Source organism: Colossoma macropomum, unplaced genomic scaffold (assembly GCF_904425465.1).
Source record: "Colossoma macropomum unplaced genomic scaffold, Colossoma_macropomum, whole genome shotgun sequence".
Taxonomy (NCBI): Eukaryota; Metazoa; Chordata; class Actinopteri; order Characiformes; family Serrasalmidae; genus Colossoma; species Colossoma macropomum.
Window position 1 is genome coordinate 8,823,662 of NW_023494794.1, and position 15,232 is coordinate 8,838,893.

The 15,232-nt window shown below is 37.7% G+C and overlaps 1 protein-coding gene across 1 annotated transcript; it reads left to right on the forward strand.

Moving 5' to 3' along the window:
* The first annotated feature begins 7,276 nt into the window (after window positions 1-7,276).
* nccrp1 (P1, F-box associated domain containing) lies at window positions 7,277-13,928 on the forward strand. Its single transcript, XM_036580079.1, has 6 exons — window positions 7,277-7,522; window positions 9,283-9,369; window positions 9,639-9,735; window positions 11,543-11,638; window positions 13,106-13,244; window positions 13,599-13,928. Exons 1-6 carry the CDS (start codon window positions 7,378-7,380, stop codon window positions 13,743-13,745), a joined length of 711 nt encoding a protein of 236 aa, XP_036435972.1. The 5' UTR covers window positions 7,277-7,377; the 3' UTR covers window positions 13,746-13,928.
* Window positions 13,929-15,232: the final 1,304 nt, after the last annotated feature.

Genomic DNA, 15,232 nt, shown 5'->3' on the forward strand with positions numbered 1-15,232 from the left:
AAAACTGAATCAGTGGAGAAGAAGGACATTTCAGTAAGACAACAACCCAAAACACATAGCCAAAATAACTCAAGACTGGTTTCTAAAAAACAAGGTCCAGCCAATATCCTGACTTGAATGTCACTGAAAATTTACGGAGGATTTTAAAATCCTCACAGTGACACTCGTAACCAGAGTGCATAAAACCCCCTTGTATTTGGGAGTCCAATGTTGGCTGGAGCACTGGTTTGCTGCTGACTCAATTGCCATAGCGGCGCTGATGCTAGCCTCAATACCAAAAACATGTTTGGTTTAACATTTTTTCTTCTAGAAATGCTTTTTCCTAGTTTGGTACTGGAGTCTTACACACATTAACTCAGATTTTACAAATCATTTTTGCCTTCACTAATATTTTGGGAAATTTGGGGAGTTTTCAGACTTACAAATATGCCAGGGCATAGTGTAAAGATTTCCAAAGGTATCCCAGGCATAGTTACAGTTGTCTAGTCTATGAAGGACCAACTGGTTGAATCAATTTGCTACAGCGCCACCCTGAGGTAGACCAGTGCTGCATCAGTAGTTAATTATGAATACCAGAAGAAGACAGAAGCTCACCTATTGTGGGTGAAGCAGATAAACAATGACCCTTCCCAGAGTTTGTATTTAAAGGTGTCTTTTACACTGACAGACAGCATAATGCCATAATAAGTTTATTTTCGGGGACCCCCCAGAATTTTGATTTTGAGACTTTTGGGGTCCAAGAGGTCAATCAGGAGCTCTTGGACCCCCTAGGACCCCCTCTATTTAGCACTTTGCTCATATCTTTGGGGTTTTTAAGGAACTGAACCACCATGCTGCAAAAAGCTAATTACTTTTTAACTGTCATTTGTAGTATCTGAATACATTTTCTCTCACTATTGTTTTTTAAACACATCCTTATTTATACATTTAAACAGTCAGAAGACATTATGTCAAGTGGACATATAAAGAGAATGTACAACGCTGATTCCAAAAAAGTTGGGATGCTGTGCAGAATAAATAAAAATAGGATGCAATAATGTGCAAATCATGTAAACCATATTTTTAAAGGAAAATACTACAGAGACAACATATCAGATGTTGAAACTGAGAAATTTTATTGTTTTTTGAAAAATATACAATATTTTGAATTTGATCTCAACAACAAGTCCCAAAAAAGCTGGGACGGGGGCCTGTTTACCACTGTGGTTCATCACCTCTACTTTTAATACACTCTGTAAGTGTTTGGCAACTGAGGAGACACTGCTGTAGTTTTGAAAGTGAACTGTTTTCCATTCTTGTTTGATACAGGATTTCAGCTGCTGATCAGTTCGGGGGCTCCTTTGTCATATTTTTCATGTCATAATGCACCAAATGTTTTCAGTGGTGACAGGTCTGGACTGCAGGCAGGTCGGTTTACTACCCAGACTCTTTTAATACAGAGCCATGCTGCTGTAATACATGCAGAATGTTGTTTGGTCTTGCTGAAATAGTCAAGGCCATCCCTGAAAAAGATGTCTTCTGAATGGCAGCATATGTTGCCAAAACATGTTCATCAATGGTGCCTTCACAGATGTACACGTCACCCATGCCATGCACACTAATGCACCCCTATACCATCATGAATACTGGCTTTTGAACTGCATACTGATAACAAGCTGAATGGTCTTTTGCCAAGGACGCAGCCTCCATGATTTCCAAAAAGAATTTCATATGTTGATTTGTCGGACCACAGGACACTTTTTAAATTAGCTCAGGCCCAGAGAAGGTGGCAGCAGTTCTGGATCCTGTTTAAATATGGTTTCTTCTTTGCAGTTTAGAGTTTTAACTTGCATTTGTGGATGCAGTGATGAACTGTTTTTACAGACAGTGGTTTTCAGAAGTGGTTCTGAGCCCATGCAGTGATTTCCTCTACAGAATCAAGTCTGTTTTTAATGCAGTCCCCCCGAGGGCCAAAAGAGCATGGCCAGCCAGTATTGGTTTTTGGCATAATTCTAATTTGAATTTTTTTTTTTCTTTTTTCTTTTTTTTTACTAAATACATTATTTTTTTGTTGAGGTTTTTCAATGGAGGAAAAAAAATCACATTGCTAAGTGCCTGTGAAGTATTTGTTTAGGGTGTTGAGGGAAACGCCCTTAGCCAATGAGCAAAATGAACACAGACCACCCATTTCAGTACTTCTTTTGACAAGCCCTTGTCCACTTGGCCTCACCCTTCCCCTCAAGGAAATCCCCAAAGACCATCTTAAGCAGTTCTATTACTGTATAACAGGGGTGTCTAATCTCATCCGCCAAGGGCTGGTGTGGCCACAGATTTTCATTCCAAACAAGCAGCAGAACTTGCTGGACACCTGATGCAATTCTGGAAAAATTTCCCCAAAATGGTGAACAAAGCTGTTTATAAGCCATAGCAAAAAAGGACCATAATATTCGTGTTTCTGGGTTTTGATACAACTTCATCACTTACAGCATCCCTGCTGAATAAGACAGCACAGACCAGCAAGAATTCCATACTGGACAAAAATGGTCTATGCTGGATTATGCTGGTCTAGTGCTGGTTTAGCTGGTCACCAATGATGGTAAACCAGCATACCAGCATTCAAAACAGAACATACGTTGGTCTATGCTGTTTTCTAGCAGCAATGCTAAAGTTCATGTCTAAAAACAACTAAAATAAACTCTACACAAAGTTTATGGACAATATACAGCCAAGGCCATTACTAATTACCTACAAATGTACTTTTATGTACTTTATGTTGAAAGAAACATTTTGCATTGCAAAATTTTCAGTGATAGCTAATCAGCTCACTGAGGCTAACCTGCCGAGCACAGGTGTGTACCGTTTGACTAATCCACTCCTCACTGACCCCTTCATAACCTTTTGCAGCCACTAGTGTAACGCAGGCGTGACGCACATCCAAGTGGTGAGTCGAAGTGAATAAGGCAAAAAACAGCACTGATATGAAACACTGACTGGACACATTCTCCCACCCAGGCCTAGCAAATAGGGCTGTGTTTAGAGGATAAAGACTCAAATCTATTTAGCCCTGTTTAGTGTGTATGAGTGGTTATTGTTAGATTAACCCCTTAATGTTCCAGGTTGATTTCATTATTATTGAGTAATTATAGGGATTCAATGCACACTTTTTGGAGGTATTCTTAGGTTATAGAAGTGTGTAATAAAACGTTTTAAGGGGTTAATGGTTTAACATTTATTGAGTGGTGAATTGAAACATCCCACTCATTTATTGCCCAGTAAATAATATTACAGTGGTAGTTTTGATAACTTATCCTGACCAAATTTAGACAGTGTGTGTTTACACAGGCAAAGAATTCTCAGGAATATTTGTTTTTATGATGCAGATGATAGTTGTATAAAGCAGTTGTAACATGTTAAACGTTGAAATATACTATACTATTGGCAAATCACCGATAACCAGCTTAAAGCCACATCCTGACCATTCTAAACTTGAAAGAGAGCATAAACTTCATGTAAATTGCATGTAACTTCACAAAAAGAGATCTCTATAAGGCGACATTGGCTACTATTATTAAAAAAAGACTGTTGTAACAATGATAATGACATATATTCATGAGTAATACGAGTTGACAGAAAATGTAAATATAAATATTTAGAGCTTCTTTATACACTCTTAAAAAAGCTGGTGCTTCAGCAGTTCTTTAGTAAAGAAAATCAAAAAGGTTCTATAGAGAACCATCTATAGCACATTTATGCACATTTTCCATCTTTTACCCTGTTTCAAATGCTCCCTTAAAGGGTTCTTTGCATCATGAAAGGGTTCTTCAGATGATTAAAGGGTTCTTTGCATCATGAAAGGGTTCTTCAGATTGATGGAGAATGTGCTGTAGATGGTTCCACATAGAACCTTTTTGGTGCTATATAGAACCCTTTTCAAAAACAGTCTATGTAGAACCATCAGTAAACATTTCTTTTATTGCAACAAGCTTGACATCGTAGTGAGAGAATAACCCTTTTTGGTGCTGTATAGAACCCTTTTCAAAACATTACATGTGGAACCATAAGCGTTCTTCTATTGTAACAAGCTTGACATCGTAACAATAAAAAAAACCTTTCTGGTGCTATATAAAGTCCTTTTCAAAAAGGTTCTATGTAGAACCATCTAAAGCACATTCTTCATCAATCTGAAGAACTTTTTCACAATGCAAAGAACCAATTAAACATGCACAGGGTTCTTTGAGTGTTCATGGTTCTATACAGAGCCATTTTCTTTACTAGAAGCCTTCAAGAACCATCTTTTTTAAAGTGTACAGCACAAGGTTTAGCCAGCTAAATTTTTTTATTGTTTTTATTGTTTTCAAATTATTATTTTTTTTATTTTTACTTGTAAATGGCACTATTTGTATTAATGATATCTTTCCTGGGTTCTAGGCAAGGCTCATTCAGTGTGTCTGTAAGTTGCACATGGTTAGTGTTCTGCATCACTGCACGGATGGGTTAAATGCGGAGGTCTAATTCCTCTGTGTGCAAACACAGTAGGCTAATGTGAATATCAATAAACAGACTAAGTTACAGCAAAGGTGATCATCTCTGTGGGCAAAAATGACAGAAGTGCTTGCAAGGTTTAAGTGTAAAATCATGCATTTTGCATCCATACTAGTTTTTGCCTTTACTTGCTGTATTGAAATAGTTTTATCTTTGCCTGCTTTAGTTTTACTATTTACTGTTTCAATAGAATGAATCAGCAGTTCTAAGAAGTGCACAAGCATGGACTGGTTTGGTAATAAAATGGTAATAAACAGAGGCCTTTTGTGTCGTGTCATGCCATTTCTAACCGTTACTCTATATATTTAGTCATAGTTGATCTGTATATTTGTATTCAGACTGAAAGTTCTTTTTTCTTGTATTTTATCATGCAAAAATCTTAACTGTGCAAGAAAAGAAAAAAGTGATTGGATGTGCATCACTGAGTCTATAGGTCTGGTATAGACTGAACTTTGTACTCTGCTTATCTTTATAGCTGTAAAGGGAGGAGGTTCTGTAGTCTATACTGTCTACAGGTTAGTTTACATATGCTACAATTGATCTTTTATGTCAGTGGGGTGACCAATCACAAAGCAGCACACATGTGGTCACCAACTTAACATCATGAAATCAACCATAAAAAGTAATTAGGAACTATATGTTAATGAGTGAAAAGTAGATTACTGTCTTGCTTTAGCACAACCTTTACAAAGATGGTTCTTCAAGGGTTCTTTAGTAAAGTTAATGGCTCTAAAACCCAGGTCTAGTCCACACTAAGGCTTATTATTCAGTAACTACGGGGACTTCAATGCAAACAGCTCTAGCCGCTCCCAGGTTACAGAAGTGTGTAATACAACTTTGGGCCGGCCGGTGGGCCCTGGGCATTTCAGGGGTTAAAAGAAAGAAGATAAGAAAATAACTCAACCTACTTCGTCATACAGGCAACTGTGTCTATGTAAAATATTTTGTTCACACATTATGATGTTAAATATTTTGTTGACACATTTGAATAATCAGAGAATTTTTTTTCCAGTGTAGTTTTCAACTCCTTGAGACCACCGGTTGGTTCCAAAACACACTTTGTCATATTCTTCATAACTTTCATATTTCATAAGCTACATTCAAAAGGTCGGTGTCATATGAGGCTGTAACTGTCTTCTTTCCAGTCAAATAGATGGGTGATGTCATTTTAAACCCTTATAATAAAAGAAGCTGAACTCACATTTTTTTGTCTACTGAAAGTCGACCCATTTTTCCACAAATCTGGGCTGTAAACTATAAACAGATGGCATCTCTTCAGTGATCTGCTCTGTAAAAATTATTTTTATAAAATAATACAAAGAGCATCTAAGATTTTTGGCTTTCAGTTGTAAATTGTAAGCATATAGTAATATGATCATAAAACACATTCTGTTAATTTGAGGGGAGCTTCTACCAAAAATAAATAAATAAAATAAAAATTTACAGTTATTTCATGCAGTTACTGAATAATGTGTCTTACGTATGTAAATTCAGACAGAAAAACCAAAATATTCCCTGGTCAATACAGACCGCTTCACTTTAAAGGTGTAAAGGTGTACAGAGCAGTTCAATGCTCAAGTAAAAATAAAAAAAATATTATTACTCCTGATAAATAAGGACTTAAGTAGAAGTTAAAGAGTTTTCAGAGAAAACAAACTGAGTAGAACAAAATGTGAGCTCAAAAAACTACTTTAGCACCGGGTAACTTACAGAACTGCCGTAGAACTTCTTAGTACATCGGACATCAGCATAGGAACTGAAGTTTAGGCTTTACTCTTCATTTTGTTGGATCCTTTCGGCCTAAAACAAAGCGATGACCCTCAGAAGTCAGTGAGGTGACCAATCACCAACCAGTACAGATGTGGTCAACAGCTTAACATTATGAAATCAAACATAAAAAGTAGTTAGTAAATATATATTAATGAGCGAAAAGTAGATTAATGGCTTGCTTAAGTACACTCTATAAAAAAAAAGATGGTTCTTCCAGGGTTCTTTAGTAATAAAAAATGGTTCTATGTCGAACCATGAACATTCAAACAACCTCGGCATGACTAAGTGGTTCTTTGCATCATGAAAGCGTTCTTCAGATTGATGGAGAATGTGCTGTAGATGGTTCTAAATAGAAACTTTTTGAAAAGGCTTCTAGATAGCACCAAAAGGGGTTCTTCTGTTGTTATGATGTCAAGTATCTACAGCACATTCTCCAATCTGAAGAAGCCTTTCAGGATGCGAAGAACCATTTAATCATGCCAAGAGTGTTCATGGTTCTACACAGAACCATTTTCTTTACTAGAGAACCCTTGAAGAACCTTGTGAGTGTACTAAAGCAAGGCAGTAATCTACTTTTCACTCATTAACATATAGTTCCTAATTACTTTTTGTGTTTGATTTTATGATGCAATCACACCAAGGGTGTTCATGGTTCCACACAGAACCATTTTCTTTACACAGAACCCTTGAAGAACTGTGTGAGTGTACTAAAGCAAGGCAGTAATCTACTTTTCACTCATTAACATATAGTTCCTAATTACTTTTTGTGTTTGATTTTATGATGTAATCACGCCAAGAGTGTTCATGGTTCTCCATAGGACCGTTTTCTTTACGAAAGAACCTTTAAAGAACCATCTGAAAGTGCTCAGGAAAGCACAAAGCAATCAAAAGCCTGCTTGAGTACATGTAACTGAGTTACCCACCACAGATTATCACAGTGATTGTGAAAGACACGCAGTGCTGAAACGCTCAAATGCTGTAATCCAGTTCAGACGGGTGGGGCAGCAGTTATAAAGCAGAGCTCCCAGCCTGGCTTCTTCCTGCTTCTGCCACACTGAGAGCACTGGGTGCAGGGAAGGGGCTCCGATGGCGGATGAATGGAAGCAGAAGTGTGACCAGCTCTGGCAGCTGAGGGCGAACGGGGTCCCCACGCCAGACAGGGTGGACTGGAAGGCGGTCTACGAGAAGAAGCCCCTGGGGCGGAATCTGCTGAAGAACCCGGCGCCGCACGGTCAGTGTCAGAGTATCAGACCGCGTATAATCGTGTGTTTACCTTTCTGATAGCTGTCCTAACGTCTGCTGGACGGTATTTAAGGAGAGATTTCCACCAGGCTGAAGTTCGATTCCTACTCGCCAGCTTTCGCTTCGAACTTGCCCGTTCCACCTTAAATGGCGCTGCAGTTACATTAACTTCTGCACCATTTAAGGTGGAACGGGAACGTTTGAACAAGAGGCTGGCTGCAGCTGTGATTTTCGGACAAATGAGCGTTTAATAGAAGATGTTCCAGCTGGAAATAGTCGGTTTTTCTCCATTACTCGCTCAGTAACGTTAACTCAAGCTTTGTTATTGCTAAGTTAGCTAAGCTCGCTAACAATGTTCTGCATTGGAGTTTGAGTTCAGTTTATTATCCGGCAGTTTTCAGGACACGGCTCGATACTGTTTGAATTAAAGGCTGTTTTAGTTCAGGTTGTCGTCAGGCTGCATTAAATAACTGCTGAGTTTTAGCAGCTTTGTGGTTTTGGAGAAAACAGCACTGTTTGAGCTCGCTAGCTTAACTGTTTATGTTAGCTGCTGTCGTTAAGTAGCGTAAGTCAGTCTGAACGAAACAGGGCTTCTCTTACCTTCTTATTTCATATTCTTGGTCATATTAAGTACGATATCGTGTCATTTGAAGGGGAAAATATGGTTCTCCTGTCATGTTACATGAAATTTAAATGACTTTTGGCCGCCTTTAAAACTCTCTGCACCAGTGGGCGGGGCAAAATAATATCAACCAATCATATCATGTCCCCGCAACCCCGCCTATCATGGAGAGAAAAGACTCTATCAGAGACCCTCACTGATAGAGTTTCACACAGTTACAGCCTGTTTATGTTAAGAGTCATTCACCAAAAAAGTTTGTTTATTTATTTTTTTTATTTACTTGTTTGTTAATTAATTAATTTATTTTTGTTTAGTCAAAGAGAAGCAATGAATAATTTTAGTTTTTGGCTAAAGGAACTTTAAAGGAACAATGTGTATGTACATATACACATTAATATCTATCTATGTATATTCACAATAATATCTAATAATATCAATCTATCTATCTACATATATATATATATATATATATATATATATATATATAGAGAGAGAGAGAGAGAGAGAGATAGATAGATAGATAGATTGATAAATGTATATATAAATGTATATATAGATTTATATAGATAGATATATAGATAGATTGATTGATAGATAGATATTATTCACTAAAAAATGTTTCCAATTTCTCTCATTTTTCTAATTAATAATTTCATTTAGACTAAAAAATCATCTAATTTTTTTTAAAGTTTTAGTTTTTTTTGTCATAGTAATAATTCATTTGAATAATGTCTGGAATTTGTTACTAAAAAACAGTTAACAAATATTATTATTTAATATATTTTTTAAATCTATAGTCCTATAAATTGCTCAGATAATTGCAGTTTGACTAACTTAAAGTAATGGTTTACACTGAAAAATCTATTTTGTTTTTGTTTTCAATCATAGTAATACCATTACCAATTTTAGGAATGGTTCACTAAAATAGCAACAGAATTTAATTAGTTTTTAATCTACTACACTAATATAATTTTCTTTAATGTTTACACTGGCAGTTTTAGCATGTTCATCTGAGGAAGAGTGTGATTGTGTGAGTAGGTGGTTGTGCAATGGGGTTGTTATTCCTGGGCGTTTCACTTTGTCAGCAGAACCTAATGAATGTTCATTTTGCCTGTGTTTGTGTCCAGGTGTGAGTCACGGCTCTCCTCCACCAGAGCGGGAAGTTACAGGAATCCCTCCAAGTCCTGACCAGCCCCCCCAGTTTGAACCGACAGGTAAAGACTATGGAAGACCAGAAGCCATAAATGACATAAAGTGATGAGGAAATTTGTCACATATCATACAATCCAAATGGCCACATTAGTTATCAGGCGACTGAAACAAAATCGTGCTCCTAATAAACTATTTTAATTCTGATTCTGAGTCTGATTCTGAGTCTGATTCTGAGTCTGATTCTCTGCAGCTCTACACACTCTCGCTGTGTATTTGTATTGATGTCCTCTGTTCTGTGCATTGCTGCTCTCACTGTGTCTCTCTGTTTCAGGTGATTTCTCAGGTTGGAGCACCAGCACAGAAGTTTTGCCATATGACACCAGTGGTATTCCTCCGGGTGTGGTGGTCTGCTATTTGCCGCAGTTCAGGTGGGTCACAGCGGTGGGTGAAGGTGAGGATGGATGGGTGGAGAACACGAGGGTGGGATCGACTATTTAACCCATTTGTGATTTCAGGCTTAAAGGTAGGCCATAAAGTTGGCCATGCTTCAACTTAAGCATCTTTGCTGCAACTTTAGCATTTTTCTCTTCAAAAGTATCAAGAAAGTGCTGTCATTTTGGGGTGTTTTTTAGGGGCAGTCATGGGCTGGAACCAGCCTTGTGACCGGAAGGTCGCCGGTTCGATCCCCTGAGCTGACAAGACATGGTTGAAGTGCCCTTGAGCAAGGCACCTAACCCCCAACTGCTCCCCGAGTGCCATGGATAGGGCTGCCTACTGCTCTAGGCAAGTGTGCTCAAGTGTGTGTTCACTAGTCTGAAAGAGGGGAATTTCACCTCTACATTTAACCCATCCGTGCAGTGAAACACCACATACACACTAGTGAATGCACACACCCTAGGGGGCACTAAGCCCTTGCTCAAGGGCACTTCAGTCGCGTACTGACGGCTCAGGGGATCGAACCGGCGACCTTCCGGTTCACACACTTCTGCATATTTTTTAAGAAAAATGTTGAATATGGACCTTTTTAGTAAATATGAGTGTAATGACTTTTTAATTCATTGTCTACAAAAATGAGCTAATTAAATAGAAACTGGTTAACATTTCATTAATAATATAACAGCCTAATCGACTATTATCTAGTCTGTGGTTGTTTACAGGCTCTAAACATGTCTTTTTTTATGAAACTTGCAGTTGTTCGTTGTTCTAGAACGGGGGTCCTGAACTGTCCTCAACTCGCAGTTTGGTGATTTCCTTGCTCAAACCCAGCTGATTCAACTAGATTTAGTGGGTGTTTTTTGAAAAACACTGTGCTGGACACTGAGGTTAAATACCACGTTCTAGAAGTGCTGATGATACCCAACTTACTCAGATAAGCTTGATAATGGTACCATTTTCTCACAGACTGACCACTTAATCATTGACCTCAGGCTCCCTTCCTCTACCTCTATTCCTCTGTCCTCCTTAGCCTGTCCATCTGTGTTTGTGTTTTCTGCGTTCTGTCTTGTTTAGTGCCTGTTTTTCTTTTCTGACATTTTATCTATTAATTTTAGGTCAGTTTTATTTGCTCGATTAGATTTCATTTGAACTCGTATACAGCACTGTTGATAGCACTTGTTGATTGTAAAGGTGCTTTGTAAATTTGCCTCGGCTTGCCTTGTAGGAGCTTGCAGGACCTGTTTGTTCTGCTTCTCTGTTAAGGAATGCATTAACACACAGTCCCAATATTGACTTGGTGTTTACAGTCTTACATTCCATCCAGGAGACTTGCTTTCAGTTTTTCCACACCTTTAAAGTTCAGTCTTAGAAATTGGTTTAGCGTTCACTGCTTCTCACAATCCAAATAATCTCAAACACATTCAGTGATGTTGAGGTCTGGACTCTAGGGTGGTCAGTCCATTGTTCAGCTTCTTTGTTTTGATGTGTCCGTCTCCTTTTCTGAGTGAGGCTTCTTGACAGCTACACATCCTTTCAGACCCACAGCGCTGAGTCGTCTTCTCACAGTGGAAGGATGGACAGAAACACCTGTGAATGTTTTCAGATCTGAAGCAGCTTGATTTTCTCCTCTCTCTCAAAGATGAAAGCTTTAAATACTAAGGCTATAAGGCTCAAACCACTCAAACACTCTCCGGTGGTCCACAACTGTGGTCTTTCACATCTGATGGAGGTGTTGGTTTGGTTTACTGTTATAGTATTGGTGTGTTGGTGTTCTGATGTGGTGTTTGTGTTCCTCCTCAGGTGGTTTTCTATGGAGCAGCGCATTGACCTGAAGGCTGAGGGACTGTGGGATGAGCTACTGGACAACTTTCAGCCAGACATAGCCGTCGAGGACTGGTAGGTCATAAACGCTTACTAAGAATGGGCGCAGTTATTCCAATATACAGATATATGCAAATATCCACATTCATCTTAGAATGTTTTGTTTAATCATGTATTCAGATAACGCATATTGCTGTTGTCGGAAGAAAACCTTGTATCTCTATTTTTGTTTTTCAGTTTTTGAAAATTCCCGATGCCCTTTACATTGTATGTAAATTTAATGATGAATGGACTAAAAGAAATGACCCCAAATAAGTCTGTTTCCATTGACTTACATTGGCCAGTACAGCCACTATGAAAAAAATTTAAATAAAAAAAAAAACTCTTTTCAAAAAAATGGAAAATTACTTTTGCTTCATGATGAACATTCGTGAATCAGGAAACGTTAAAATTTCATGTTTTCTCCAACTAGAATGGCTCAAGAAAGGAATGTGTAACTCTTACCCAAAACAATGGATTGTATCTTTGATAACGTCTTATTAACATAACGGCTATTTGCTAAAAGGAAGTGATGTAATCCTCCAGCAGGTCAGTTGAGACACTCTGGCATTTTCATTGCCTTATTTCAGTTAGTGATGCTGCAAGCATTTAGTGATCACACAATCACAGTGAAGCGGCCTTCCTATTCAGTATGACTCTTCTGTATAAGACTGCACTACAGCTCCGAGGTTTAGAGGCACTGTGCAGTAACCGAATTAATGTTCTCGATCATATGAAAGCACTTCTTTGTTGTAGGACTACAGGTCTAACGTATTAAAATGATTTTATGCATTTTTTGCAACAAAAGTGTTACGTTACTGAAAACAAAGTTTCCAAACTTATGAACAGTGATTCTAAACTTTAAAAATTGTTTACATGTTTACAAGGAAGAGTAATAAAGAACACGAGCAGCTTCACTATGATTGGTGAGCAAATGAACTGGCAGAAAAAGCTGTTTAACATCCTTAATTAAGGTCTAATAAAGTTTATATCCAGAATGAAGTATTAATTGAACTACTATTGAAAATGAAATTCTAATAAAATTAACATTCAGAATAAAGTTCTAATAAATTAACATTCAGAATGAAGTTCTAATAAAATTAACATTCAGAATAAAGTTCTAATAAATTAACATTCAGAATGAAGTTCTAATAAAATTAACATCAAGAATGAAATTCTAATGAAATATTTATCCAGAATAATATACTAATTCACTAATATTGAGTATGATTTTTTAATAAAATGAATAAAATCCAATAAAATTAATTTTCAGAATAAAATTCTAATAAATTGTGATCCAGAATGAAGTACTAATTAAATTAATCTAATATCCAGAATACAGTTGCAGTTTGATAAACAGTATTTTTTTATAATATCAGCTAAGATATATTTTTCCTGAGTGTTACTAATGCATGTAAATTTTGTGTATGTGTGTGTCTGTGTGTGTGTATATGTGTGTGTGTGTGTGTGTGTGTGTGTGTGTGTGTGTGTGTGTGTGTGCAGGTATGAGGAGAGTCAGCTTCATGCCTCTATTTATGAGCTTAATGTGAAGCTGCTGGCTGCTGACGGACAGACGGTCATTAAAGAGCACACCTGCAGCCCCACAGAGAACCTGGAGAACTACTCACACAACTGGAAACAGGTAACACACACACACACACACACACACACAGTGATATTATTATTCTAATATACAGGTACTGAACTCATGTTAAAATCACTAATTCAAACTAAACACAAAGATAATGCACTAAATCCAGCTAGCTAAGATTAAAAAAGACTGATTTTCAAATAGCTGGAATGGTTAAAACTCGTACATGCTTACGGTCTTCTTGAGGGGTCATTTTGTCTTATTTTTGTGGACTAATGTCCATACAAATACAGCAAGATGGTAAAAAAATGCACCCAGAGTTGTTTTTGGATGTTCCTCTTGCTTGTATGGAGTTGATGTAATACCTCCTAACTACAGTAACCCATACTGTGTGTCTGTGTGCAGGTTTCTCATGTGTTCTCCGGCTACGGGCCCGGCGTGAGGTACATCTGCTTCCGTCACAAACTGAAAAACAAGTTCATGGTGGAGTTCTTTGGCACCTTGGCTACCGACAGCTCTGTTGTTGTCAAGGCGACCAGATCTGCCTCATAATAATCCATCACAACTGGAGATCTACTATAGACTCTACAGGGAGGTTGTGTTTGCAGCATAGACAACATTCACATAGCAAACTGCTTACCTGCCTCTTATTTTATGGCATTGACCAGCAGGCCTTATTGTTTTAGCTACACATTCGCTTGACTTTTATCAGATGTATTAAACACGTAAAATAAACCAAAGAATTCGTCATTGTTATTGAACTATTGCATGTAATTTATTCATTCTGACAATCAAAGGAGAATTCCACAGATTTTTAAAAATTGTAATCTGTAATAACTTAGAGTTTAGAGGTGCACGTCTGGTTCCTATCAGCACCACTGCAGTGGTTTAAAAATAAAATGGGTGGAGCAGAGAAAGTCTGATCAAAGCAAAAAAGGCAGGAATTCACTGTCTTGTTACTGATTCGCATGAATAAATGTGGTTCTGTTTACAGGCGGTCTGCCAGTGCGTGTTTAGACTTGGATGTTAAACTGTGGTTCGTCGTTTTGTCCAGCAGGGGGCACCAAACACAACAGAATATATATATATATATATATATATATATATATATATATATATGTGTATAATGTGTGTGTATAATTATAAAACATTACGTAAAATATATTTTTACCTTACTGTTATCATGAAGTTGCCACTCTCAGCATCCATACAGTCAGCAGAGGGGGGGTTAGCCATAATGTTTTTAATATCACTTGATGTTCATCTTTAATAACTGAAAGTAGTGGAGGGAAACAAGAAAAGGAAAGGTGCAGCTAAAAAGAGAGAACTGAATAAGAGGCCTTGAAAAAAAGCAGGTTTTCAGCAGTGAGCTACTGGCAGACCAGTTGTTAGAAACAGTATTGTGGTCATTAAAAGTTGACAGCTAAGCAACAGTGTAAAGAAACTGAAGAGTATTAATAGCCAACACACTAATATTAAACTGTCCAGTATTTCTGTCATCATTATTGTGGTTTATGTCTGCTATGCACAGTAGAGAGTCAAAGCTATAAAGTAGAACTGCACTATAAAGACAGTTTACAAACAAAGTAAACTGCAGTACAAAGTGTACATTGTGAAGTAGAACACAGAACAAAAGTCATTTCATGAATTTTTAACAATTTTGTCGTATAACAATGGACATATGATAACACAGCACTGTTTAATGCAAAAACTTGCACTTTATAAGTACTTTTGGGTCACCAAATTACCACCGCAAGTCTTATTTAGCACCAATCCAGCGGCGCCATCTTCTCACGCTGGGGCTGAATCTTAAACGGCTCCCTGCTCCTTACATAGTGCACTACGTAGGAGTTTAAATGCTGGATCCTGCAGCCCAACAGAGCATAATATAGCTAAAAATTGTCATTTGGGACTCGGACACATCGATACTGGATAAATGATGCACTATTTGGCTGTGGAGACTAGAATTTCTAAACTTTCATAGTTAGCACACTGTTTAGGGAGTACGGAGCCGTATGGGATTCAGCCTGGGTTTGACA

Excerpts from the sequence above, each read along its gene's own strand:
- nccrp1 (XM_036580079.1), top strand. The coding sequence starts at position 7,378 with ATGGCGGATGAATGGAAGCAGAAGTGTGACCAGCTCTGGCAGCTGAGG. Across the intron at positions 7,523-9,282 it reads GAAGAACCCGGCGCCGCACG|GTGTGAGTCACGGCTCTCCT; the intron begins GTCAGTGTCAGA and ends GTTTGTGTCCAG. Across the intron at positions 9,370-9,638 it reads CCCCCAGTTTGAACCGACAG|GTGATTTCTCAGGTTGGAGC; the intron begins GTAAAGACTATG and ends TCTCTGTTTCAG.